Here is a 13516-nt window from a genome sequence, read left to right on the forward strand (position 1 = left end):
CATCAAAATATTGGACAAGTACAGTTAAATTCAAGATCCATGCATTTTAATGAGGCAATTTTGTACCTATTTTTTCCAAACTTGGTCAACAGGCTAGGCAAAATATACAGTATGTTGTATTTAAAGCAAGATCTATGTATATTAGTGAGATGATCTTGCATGCGATTGGATTAGCTTCTTACCACTTGATAAATTGCATTTTTCATTTGATTTTAATCAGACTTAATAAATAGGCTAATATCGTCAAGATGTTAGGTTATTTTTAGGATGAGTGGATCTATACATATATATGAGGCGATCTTTAATCCAATCGACCAGAACTTTTTATTACCCTCGAGACCGTATTTTTGATAGGATTTAGGCCAATCTCTGAAATAAACCATATCATCACGATCATGATCGAGTATAATAAAGAATGAAATTCATGCATATTAATTACACAATCTTGCATCAGTTTGGCTGAGTTTCTTAACAATCTAGCAACATATTTCGATCAAACTTGTTAACTAGGCCTATTTTACCTATCAATCTGGATGAATCTGATTATGAGCAAGACTACGCATATTAATTAAGTAGTCTTGTTACCACCCTTCGGCCGAATTTCAAAAGGATATTTCTCCATCTTGCTAAATAAACTTATATAATCATTGTTGTTGAAAGGTTCTATGATAAATGACATATGAACATATTAACAAGATACCATGCATATTACTGCATGGCCTTGTTACCTCCAATGAATGAGCTAGAGAGCATAGTTCGCATCCAATTTCTGTAAAATTTGGTATCACGGGTTTATATCATCAAAACCGTGAACGACTTCAATTATGAGAAAGTCAATGCTTATTAATTACGTCTTTATCATTTGAAAGAATGTTTTTCAGGATATGGTAAAATAAGTAAACTCGATATGGTATAAATGTGGAGAGATAGTTTACTTAGGTTGTGTTCTTGCAATACTACGCGAATTTGCTTAGTAAAATAGTAAACTGTTAGGTTAAATGTAAGAAAGGTGAGCATCATCCGACCCACATGAGTCTCTTGTTTTTTGTATTTCATATTAGTTGTCAGTCCGAAATTTCTTGACGAAAACGTAGCCATTAATTCTTGCAGAACTATTGTCTACTTTCTATTTGTACTTCAACTGTTGATACTGATAAGGGTGTTTCATTAAAAAATACAAGAATGTCCTGCCCATTTAATTGTTTTAGCGAAATATTAAATGGCCTGGTTCACTCGAAAATAGGTATTGGTTTTAAGCATGCGTCTTGGATACGTGACACGAAGGTATTATCTTGTTTACATCAATCATGCAGAATGCATGCAGCCACCATTATACCTATTCTCAAGTGGACTAGGCAGTAATAAATATGCTGATGAAAGGTCAACAGACAAGTGATTACATTTACTGGACAAAATTTTTCATAATCAGTTTAATCATGGGCGCAGCGCAATGTTGTTGGATTTTATTCATTCTGCCATAAACATGTATTTGAGTATTTGTTTTCTTTTTTTTTTTAAGGATCAGATTTTTGATAACAAGAAAATGAGAGTTCCATTCGAAGGTGATATCAAATGGCCATGCAATAATTTCACAGGTAAAATGCAGCTGTAGATTTAATATTCGAACTCGACAAAAATCGTTTTTCTTAAGGAAACAGTCTCAAATCAATCGATTAAGTACATAAAAAAGACAGGGCATCTAACAAACCAATCAAATGCTTGTCGATAACAGGGCATCTAACCAACCAATCAAACGTTATGTTCTCTTCTAGTCAGAGATAATTACAAACCTGAACTAATTTTTAAAAAAACAAAAACACAATTCCTTTTACTTGAGGCAGATTTTGATCATTTATTTTTATGGCACTACTACTGTGGTTTTAGGACGATAAATACGTATAATATTTATCAAGTGTATAATTACACCTCCTGACTTCACAGATGACACATTGATATGTAAAGTGAAAGCATAATGTCAGAGGCGCTCAAATATTATTAAAAGTTGGCTAAAAGTTGGTTCACTTGACTATTTTGTAAATTCTTCCTTGATTTATTAATAGGTTAAATGGTTTCTTGCGAATTAATTCGAGATGAAATTATAGGGCATGCGTACACTAACTTATTGCCAAGATCAGTTTTCTAGATGGTGTTATGTACATTTTTTTAAAGTAATTCTTGGTGATGAAGGCAACATGCACGTTAAAAATGTCATTTATTACACGTTTGTTCTCTGTAGGTGAAATAGTTGAAGAGCATGATTCTTTCCATGGCCAACCTCATCACCCATCTGCTGGACAAAATGAGCATCAACCTCATCACCCATCTGCTTGGACAAAATGAGCATCAGCCTCATCACCCATCTGCTGGACAAAATGAGCATCATCCTGGCCATGGAGAGTCAAACACAGAAACTATGCAATCAGATGTCTCAGAAGGTCACGAGGTCATAGGAAGAATGGATATTCAAGAAGGGGGAGCAGATGTAAGGACTATATCAGCACGATCAAAAAGTGTTAATCTCCTTTATTTTAATCTAAATGAAATTACTTAATGTACATTATGTTAGAGGCATATTCTTTCTATATCACACTTGCGATCAACCAACAGTCTGTAAGGTCTCATAAGGTCCGTCATGAATTCGATGTATAATTTCTCAGAGCGGAATATGTTTATTTTAGTATTTCATTACAACATACACGCAGATTCATGATATTAACTTCAAACAATAAGTTTTACACATTGAAATTTTAAATCAAGAGAAATAAACGGAGTGATACATTTTATTTGTTAGTAGCTAAAAGTATAATTATAAATGAAGACAAATCAAGACATGAATATATGTTTAGAATATCTGGTTTGTTTAATTTTCTTGAAAGTGAAAATTTAATTTATCATTCTGTAGTACCACTCGAATGCGAGAGTGTTTCCTAATGCTGACTGTAACACTATACATGCATGTATTTACAAAGAGATTTTAAAATCAGTTTCAAATCTGAGAGTAAAGTTAATATCAATTAGACCTTCGATAGAAATTGTATCTCTCTCTCTCTTGACGAAGAATACGTCTAAATATACGGACTTAAGACAACATTAGGTGCTGACATTTTGACCATAAATCACGTACTATATATTTACTGTCCAAATACGAAGATGCATATGGTCTGAGAATATCAGATCTGTAACAAAACCGAATGGTCGTCTAAAATGATTCCGCATTATTTCCTTTCTTCACACACATAAAGCTGCACGCAAATCACTCTTCATACAAAATGCAAGCTTTATGAGTTTGGTTCATGTTCTCGCCATGAAAGGTTTTTCTCTCTCTTCAGTATACATCATGGATAAAGAAGGTAACTGTGTTGTGGGGGTGGTGGGAGAGACAATAATAGATGCACTGCACCATATCAGTAATTTTATATATGTAATACATAAAAATGGATCGTGTAAGATATTTTACGTAACTTTACAGTATTTTTTAAAAAAGTCGAAAAAACTGTTGAAATCAAAATAATTTTTTTCTCCATTCCACCCACCTCTCGTTATAAAGTATACATAAAGCAGACACAAATGTAAAGTTTTGGAACGAACGTAAGACACAGAGTACTGAAGCAAGTAGCTTTGACCGTCACTTGTTGATATTAGAATATCCTCCACCCACAGGTATATCGTGACGTACAACTTCCTGTAGAAAACGTTACAATCAGGGGAGAGTTGAATGCCGAAATTCTTGCAGCAAACGGAGGTAATTGTTCACGTTTATGATATTGCGCAGCACCAGTTGTGTAACATTCCTTAATTTTTATTACTCAGAAATTTTTGTTCTTTCTCTTTCTCTCTCTACTCACACAATCTCTCTCTCACACACACACACACAACATTCTTGTTCCCTTTTGTGACATCATTGAATTAAAAACATGAAACTTTTATGTAATTTTGACAAATAGTTTTATGGATGTCTTTATGAATATAATTTTCTCCTCCTAGATGTTGACATGGACGATGTGCTAAACAGTGTTGCTGCGCAAAGTGTACTGCAGACAGGTTATGGTACGGAAGATCAAGTAAAAAGTGCCATAATCGATCTCCGCCGAAATGGTAAAAGTCTCTACAGTTTCACAAAAATGCACTTGTATTGCAAAAAAAAAAAAGTTATAAATTTCTTCTATTTACACATGTTACCAATACAATGCTTGGAAACTAAAAAAAAAATTTATTTGTCAAAATCTGTAAATTACAATGGAAAATTTGCTAGTATCAATCTCTCTATTTTGATTTGAATTTTGTCCTTTCATCCAGTTTTTAGATTTGATAGCATGCATCTACGGATGTGAAAACTGAGACGTTTAATCCTGAAAACAGTTGTAAGCAGGCCCAAGGGGGTGGAGGTGACATTCGGCCCGGGTCTTAACCCTAAACGGGTCTCGAAAATGAACAGTTCTGAGATTAATAAATATACTTCGTTGTGTACTTAGTTGTCTTTTAAATTTGTACATGGCATATTATATGGGCATGTTTTGGCATCCCTATTTCAATATAAACAAGGCCTAGGGGCCTCAAACACTTGAAGTGGCCTAGGTCTCTCCCACCTTCTGAAGGGGCCTGGTTGTAATTGAAAGAAAATGTAAAAGTAGAACCACAACACTAAATGAAGTGGGAAGTACTTGCTATTTTGCAGGAAAGCAAATCTTTAATGGTAGTGATATACTGGAGACGATTTTAGAAACAGAGCGCCAGGTACGCCAGAATTAGGGAGCAGAGGTTATTGTACTCAGCTGGTAAGTTAAGCAAAAACTCTGAGCTTGAAGGTTTTTCATTCGATGAATAAATGAGCTTTAACTGAATGCACATTTCATGAAATTGTGGGAATTTGTAACACTTAGAAAGAGATGGTTCTTCGAATAACTTTGAGTATTACATTTCACTACTTTAAACAACTGATTTATTTATGATATCAACCCGTAATTTTCTTTATACTGGGGTTGTATCAATAACTTTTCTTCAGCTTCGATTACATTCATCACTTTACTCACATCTGTCCTTTCAAGTAAAAGCTAAAACATTCCCAGCTCGAAACTGAATAAAATGAATATTATTATAATACGTCATAAAAATATTAACTTTTAATTGCATAAAAAATGATTAATAACTATCATTTATGATTGGATTGTGTAACAAGGAAAAGAACATTGATTTTTTCTTTCTTTCATTCATTTTGACAATCATTTGGATTAATGTCTTTGTTAAATAATTATATCTAAATTGATCTAAATATAACGCTGTGTATTTCTTTGTTTCCTTGCAGGGAAAATTGTCACTGAAGACTTTGACTGCACTAGCCGGATTCCTTGATATTTGGATCTACGTTTTATAATTAATTTTTCTGCTTTCTTGCGCTAATTTTCGGGCTAAATATTTACTATTGCATAGATGTAGTGTATTATTTTGTATAGAATACAATTTTTTTTTATATAAAAAGGACTAATATAATGCAAAGACCGAGTTGAAAGTTGAAAAAAAAAACAACAACCAGGGGTTACATTACTATTTTTGTATGTAGGGCTCGACAGTTCCCGTGATGTCGAGAAAAACTCCTACGTGTTAGGTGTATAGTTATGTGCGATTTCACATCATATAATTAAGCAAATACAACCAGAATTCCCTGGGAATTTTGGTCAGGTTAATTTGGATAAATAACGTACTCAACGTGACAAAGAGGTTTTATACTAACCCATACAGCATTGTAAACAACGCCACTGCTTGTATAGACCATGAGACCGAAAGGTCAGTATGGTTTTGAGTTGTCACTTTTTGTGATATTCAAGTTAATTATTGCAGAAAAGCAGTATTGCAGTGTCCATCAGGCAGCCTAACCAAGGACAAATCGGACGTGGATGTTTATGTAGCTGTTAAAAGGGAGTTTTATTTTGGAGATGCCGTTATCAGGAGCGGCGGGGGGGGGGGCTGAGTCGTGAGTCGCACCTAATCTACGGAGATATTAAAAGTTCAGGTCCAGTGGGACATTGTAGAAAAGATATAAAGATAGCAATATCAATGCTAAGTTTAATGACCTAAACTTTGCTATATTTACCCTTATTTTCTGAAAATTTCTTGAAAAATGAAGTACTGACAAGAGCAGACATTTCTGCAAGAAAGTTGCACAAATCAACTTTTGGTGGCCATGGCGTTTCTAGATACTTCGGAACCCATTTGGGAGCAGTTGGAAAATACCAAATGGCCTCGGACAGTCGTCATTTTCTAAATTGACTGCCTCGTTCCTATATATCAAGTGTGATTTTTGTAACGATAATGCTTGGGGAAGTCTGAATACCACTCCTGAAAAAATATTGTGAGGACATGTTGTTCAGACAGTGGATCTAAATTAACAATTTGGTTGAATTTTGAAGGCAAGTGGTTTTAGAATTCAGAGAACAAGTCTTATTTCAGTTTATTATTGATTTAAAGTGCATTCGAATCTTTAAATGTGCTTACTGCATATCTGAAATTAAGATATTAATTAAATTAAAAGCCTGAAGAGGATCATGAAATATTTTTCATGTATTATGCTGTAAAAAAGATTTGAGACATTATTGAAAAGATAGAAATTATATTGGGATATAAAAGGCATCACAGTTGATTTCAATACAAGGCCAGACCTTTTTCATTAAATTAATGGTTTTGAATAGCTTTCATATTTATGCCAATTTTCCATCGCAGGTAGAATACTTCATCAACTTTAGGCCTAGCTCCATTTATGATTCTCGATAATATTGGGTTTCGTAAACATTTGTGTTTAAAAAAGATTATTGTTCCCAATACAGTATGTATTTTAGAAAAACTAAAACAATCAAATGAATATAATAGCATCTGTTGATGTATGGAGCTCTTTTCTTGTGTCTCATTAAATGCACCTTGAAATCTGAAGGACTGATTTATATAAGTACATATCTAATGTACTACGTATTTGTAGGTTTGTATAGTATTTGCTTGAATCTTCGTGTGGTATTCAGTTATTTGTTTAAACCAACGACTTGATCAGTTCTTCCTACGTGCATTACTTCTACTTACATAGTTTTGAAATAATGACATGTATATAGTATATAATCATTACTCCATTTTCTTATATATGCCATCATCAGGAAAGCTGAATGTGAAAACTAACTTTTTTTTCCTGTTCTGTCTAAAAGAAGTAACGTTTAGGTTCATTGCTGAATTCGTTTTCATTCTTCGCTCATAATCTTATAACACCATTTAATTGACAACTATTTAGTTGTTGATCAAAAATATAAACAGTAGGGGTTGTAACATATAATGCGCTTACGATGAACTATTTTACAACAGCAACTAATGCATATAAATGATTATTGAATTCTGACTAGTGAAACCATTTTAATCTAAAGATGATAAGTTTGGAATGGTACATATTGAATATTATAATTAGCCGTATCCTCGACCCTTATTTAAAATTGTAATCCACTTTATATTTGTGGTCACATTGACAACATGATGTAGGTTGCATCGGGGTCGGACAGGGTATGTCTTTTGGATGTATATATTTATACAATTCTCTACAGAGGTATTAAGAATATTGGTGGTAATTAAAATATCAGAATGTATTAATTATGCAAACTATGAATTATTATATTGACATATTAAAAAGGCATCTACCAGGACATCTTAATCATCATAAGGTAGAAATCAAAATGAAAATCTAAAATGTCCGATAATTGTATATTTTTCAATATCTATGTTACATGTTCATCAACATAAGTTAAGTTATGAAAATGTGATTATTGAATTGGGTGTAAGTTTTTTTCAAGCATAGAAACATGAATTTACACGTCACTCAAATTTAAATATATTTCAACACCTCCTGGTGAATACATTGAAAGTCTAGTCTGATTCATCCAGAGAGATGTTATGCATGGAGCTTAACCTCAAATGCTTACCTCCGTAGAGTAGGGGCCATACAACAGTTGGCAGTTTTTATTTCCTTTTTTATCAAATATATATTGTACATCTTGTCCTCACTTAGACTAAATTTTCCCCTTTTGACCTCATTACTGATAATAAGGAATACACCACATATTTAGTGAATACAATGTAGCGAGAACTTCTAACGATTTAGTTGGTTTCCGAATGGGATAGAAATAGAATAGAAAATCGAACCTCTAGTTTTGACTCCTTAAGGATCTTCACAATTTTATTTTCCCATGGATAGAGTAGAAACGATAATTATTCGCTTAAACTACAAACGCAAAATCGAGCTGATTGCTCCTGATCAATGGATTGTTAGGAAGGATCAAAGACACATAAACATAGTATAGTATTTTCTTGCACCTTTTTATATTACTGAATGGCAGTTTTTTCGTCTGTTCTTTACCTTGTCCTAACTTCTGGTAACAAATGGATAGGTTATACTTTTAGTTTATTCGATAATAAACCGATACCAAGCAAGATATTCAATTAGTGATATGAGAGAGAGAGAGAGAGAGAGAGAGAGAGAGAGAGAGAATGTGTCAAACATAATAAATCAAAATAAAATAAAGCAGATATTGAAAACTGATACCGTATTTCGTTTCATCCTCTATCCCTTTTTCTCTCTCTCTCTCTCTCTCTCTCTCTCTCTCTCTCTCTATATATATATATATATATATATATATATATATATATATATATATATATGGACCTGATAGGGATAAAACCACTGACGTCAACACTGGCGCATAAAAAGAGGAAACACCATACTTCCTCACTAAGCTCCTCCCTGGAGGGGTGTTGAGCTTAGATGATTTTGGCCAAAATAAAACACAACATACAGTAATGCCACCAGTACGGACGACAATCGAAACCAGAAAAACAAAGAAAAACAAATAAACAAATGACATGGAAAAGGAAAAAGACGAGACTAACAATGGACATGACATGGAAATAGACGAGACAAACGATGAAAATGACACGGGAATGGATCAGGGCATAAATCAAGAAACGGACAATGAAGAGTGAAACGACAAAACAAAAATGAAACAAATATAGATGATGAATCAGACATTGAACAGGAAATACAAAGTGTAGACCCAAAAATGGAAGAAATAAACTTCCGAATTGCGACAATAAATAACAATGGGATAGACAAAGAAAAAGAAGACAAACTATCCAAAAGAAATAAACGCTGATGTGCTTTTGCTACAAGAAACACATAATGGTATTATACTATAACTGAAATCTCTATTAGAAAACAAATTCTATTCCATAGTTATCTGCAATGATTATATAAATTAAGATACTAGAGGTGGAGTAGCAACAATCATACAAAAGAAACAGGGCTTAAGATGGGAACGTTTCGAGAAGGGGACTTTATTTAAAGGGCGATTATTACACATCAAAATTTACAAGTGGCATATGCTTAGCGTATATATGTAGCAGCAAATAGGAGTCGAGAACAAATATTTATCGAAAATCTTTTTAAATATCTACAGGAATACTCAGTTGAGAACTTAATTTTAGGGGGATATTTTAACTGGGTAGGGGATGAAATTGACAGAACAACTGAATTGACAGCGAATGATAAACTTTTTAAAATGGAAAGCTCAAATTCAATAAATAAGCACAAGCTAAGTGATATATATATATATATATATATATATATATATATATATATATATATATATATATATATATATATGAAACTAAATTTAATAAGACGGGATTACACTTTTGAATAAAAACAGGGACAAGCTAGCAGGATTGATAAGTTTTATGGAAAAAAAATTTAATCCAGTGATATATAAAAATGTAGAAATAACTAATTTTAAGTTGTCGGATTATAAAATGGTTGTAGTTGAACTAAAAATCCAAAGTAGATGTAAATGGGGAACCGGACAGTGGAAAATAAATAACAAAATTTTAAATAAAGTTGAATTTATAAATATAGTTAAAAATGAGATAATTTACTGAAATATACCAAAAAGCGCAAGGTGGGGATAAAATTCCAGAATTTTTTTTAAGTAAATAACGTTATTTATACAGAAAAATCGGAAAATTTAAGCAGCATTTATTCATATTATAGAGATTTATACACTTCAAAATGTATTGAGTATAATACAATAGACAACAACCTAAACAATATAGATTGTGAGATGATAAAAGCAGAACACAGAGAAGTGTGATGATGTTATCTCAGACGAAGAAATAACGAACAATATTGCTACACTTACAAAAATGAAATCACCAAGGAAAGACGGACTTACCGTGGAGTTCATCCAGAAATTCCAGGTAGAGTTAAATCCGATACTAAATGCCTTGTATAATAATATCTTTATAAGCAAATATATATATCAGAATCAATGAGGCAGGGGATAATTGCAATAAATTATAAAGGTAAAGAGGACAAGGATGACATAAAAAACTGGAGACCAATATCTTTGTTGAATAACGACTATAAAATCTTAAGTAGGATATTAACAAATAGAATAAAGAGTAGCTTAGGTAAAATAATTAATATAAATCAAACTTGTGGGGGCAAAAGGGAGGGATATTTAAAGTAATATTTTAAATACAAAAACTGTAATAGACTATATTAATGAAACAGGTACTCTTCGACCAACAAAAGCCTTTGACCGATTAGAACACAACTATATATAAAAAGTGTTATAAACATTTGGTTTCAGAGAAAACTTCGAAAATGGACTGAAATCCTATCCACAGGAATAACCTCATGTGTACAGGTAAATGGGAAATGTACAGAAGAATTTGATATAAAACAATCTGTGAGGCACGGTTGCCCACTACCAATGCTATTATACGTAATAGCAGTTGAAATTCTAAGCCACAAAATAAGAAAAAAAAAAAAAACAGGAATACAAGGCATACAAATTCTAAACCTAAAAGAGGCATTTAAAATGCTCCAGCATGCTGATGATTGTACGAACTTTATAAGAGATGCTAAATGTTTTACACACTTAGAGAAAGAATTTTGAAAATTTCGGGAAAGTGTCAGGCTCAAAAATAAATCATGATAAGACCGAAATTCTCAAAAAACGGAAACTGGAGAGGGAACCATCTTGGGGTAACTCCCCACCTACTAAGAGATACAGAGAAAGCTCGCGGGGTATTCTTTGGAAAAAAAGACATCGTAGAAAGCTACAAACACACAATCCAAAAAATCCGAAAATGCACACATCTGGGCCCTAACGCTACTGTGTATAATGGAGCGGGCCCAAGTGGCTAAAATTTATTTGTATTCTTACATAAATTACATAATTAGATCAATTGATGTGAAAAACAAAATTTTAAATAAGTTAGATAATGAAATTATTGACTATATATGGAATTACAAAACCCATTATATAATAAAAGATACTGTATAGAGCAAAACGTAGAGGGGGATTGGGACTGCCAAGCCCCCTACTGCTAAAATTATCAAACGTAATAAATAGAATGGAAAAAGTGCAACCCTGTACAGGGACAGCATGGGAGGCACCATATTTCTACTGTTCATGAAGAACCGACATGAGATATATAGAAATAATAAACATCTGAAGAAACTTGAAGTACCAGAAAATTTAGAAATATAAAGGAAATACTTCTAAAATATAGAGATAAAACAGAGCTATGGCAACTAGATATAGGAAATATGTATGTGTGGTTAAGAGAAGATGTGACAAAAAGAATAAGATGTAGAGTAGAACAGAACAACTGGGGGATAAACTGGGAGAAAAAAAACTTGGAAAAACTGGGAAAAAATAAGATCTGTCAAAATTCAAAGTATACATTTTAAATATCTGCACAACGCCTGGCTCACAGGCGAAGAAGCTGTTAGACGTCGTATGATTAGAATAACACCGAAATGTCCTTTATGTAAAGCAGCAAATTTACAAAACTCCTTACGATTGCCCAATGTGACAAAACAAAACATAATAGACTTAAGTTGATAATGGAAATATGTAAGAAGTATAAATATCACAGAAATAATATTTTATATATAGATGTAAATTTCGAAAATAAGGTAGTTTTAAAAATAATTGATTATATTACCACAGTTATGCTATCCTGTGGCCAGGTAATAAGAATTAAAAAAATAAATATGGGTTTTTAATGGTTCTTACAGATGTCTTTAAACATTAAATAATTAATTTAATTCTCTATATAACACCAAACCGGGGGGGGGGGATATGGGGAGGAGGCTCCGGTTTACCACCTACGTAGGGGTGTGTACCGTTGTAGCAGGCCCAGTTTAAACCCGGGTATAGTTTGGCCCAGGCCAGAGTACGCACCGGGGGATAAAGTGTCCTAGGCTAAACTATCCCCTGGGGTGTAATATATATATATATATATATATATATATATATATATATATATATATATATATATATATATATATATATATATATATATATATATATATATATATATATATATATATATATATATATATATATATATATATATATATATATATATATATATAATCTTATCTTGTATGTATATACCTTGACAGACTACGAGTACGACTCAACCATGTCACTTAACTTACCTGACAAAGCTGCATCTTCAATAAAATGTTGAAAAATTAAGTAATTCTTGTGTATATCGCTCAACACTATTGATATCATGGGGGTATCATTTGGCCTGAGGGTTATGAATTGGCCTAGGCCATTATAAATTGGTCCAGGCCATAATATACCCGGGTGTAATCTAGCCTAGGCCGCTTTAACCCCATGTATACTCCGGACTGGGGGTATACTATTGCCTGTTACACCGTCACGCACGGGCTGGAACCTCAAATTCATCTCTCACCTCATGGAAGTTACACAAAATTAAACTAAATATTTTTTATCACAAAATAATGTGTTTTAAATACTTAGACAAACAACATATTAGAACAATGTCATTGAACCTCAAATTAATTTAAAGAATTAGTATAATGCAAAATTAAGGATAACATTTGACTTTAAATTCACTTGCTTTTTATCTCAGCAGCAACACATTTCATAGCTTGAGTCATTGTAATCGGGATTAATATCATCCAGTTAAGCTAGGTTTCTTCTATTTTGTTTGTTACCACTCTCATAGTGCTCTCTTAGTTACAACTCGACTCCCTCAAAACGCTTGATTTTTAATTACTTGAAACATTGATGATGGATGCACCATATGACCTCTTTTTAGCGGCAAACTAAAGGCTGAAATAATATTGACAGCATGTGTGAATGGCTGTTTAAGGGCAACAATTTAAGTGAAAATGACAATTGGTCAAGTTTAAAAGGTACAAAACTAAATTTAATAAAGTCTAAGAAGAGATTAAATTTTTACGGACTTAAACGAAAAGTAATTTATTTCTGACATTTTAATATATATATATATATATATATATATATATATATATATATATATATATATATATATATATATATATATATATATATATATATATATATATATATATATATATATATATATATATATCGTGTAAGAGCTTAATAAATTCAAAATAAGCCAAACTTCTTTCACAACATGATTA

The 13516-nt window shown here is 32.3% G+C and overlaps 1 protein-coding gene across 2 annotated transcripts in view; it reads left to right on the plus strand.

The window, feature by feature from the left end:
- The window catches only part of LOC149773582 (baculoviral IAP repeat-containing protein 7-like), a 29625-nt gene extending 27150 nt beyond the window's left edge, over positions 1-2475 (plus strand). For both annotated transcript variants that reach the window (XM_089946278.1, XM_089946279.1), the window contains exons 4-5: positions 1520-1595; positions 2237-2475. In XM_089946278.1, coding sequence (XP_089802404.1) covers positions 1520-1595; positions 2237-2340 — 180 coding nt within the window. In that variant the 3' untranslated portion in view covers positions 2341-2475. The remainder of the gene's footprint in view (positions 1-1519; positions 1596-2236) is intronic.
- The last annotated feature ends 11041 nt before the right edge of the window (positions 2476-13516 follow it).

Source organism: Sinohyriopsis cumingii, unplaced genomic scaffold (assembly GCF_028554795.1).
Source record: "Sinohyriopsis cumingii isolate HCF-2022 unplaced genomic scaffold, ASM2855479v2 utg000624l, whole genome shotgun sequence".
NCBI classification, from domain to species: Eukaryota; Metazoa; Mollusca; class Bivalvia; order Unionida; family Unionidae; genus Sinohyriopsis; species Sinohyriopsis cumingii.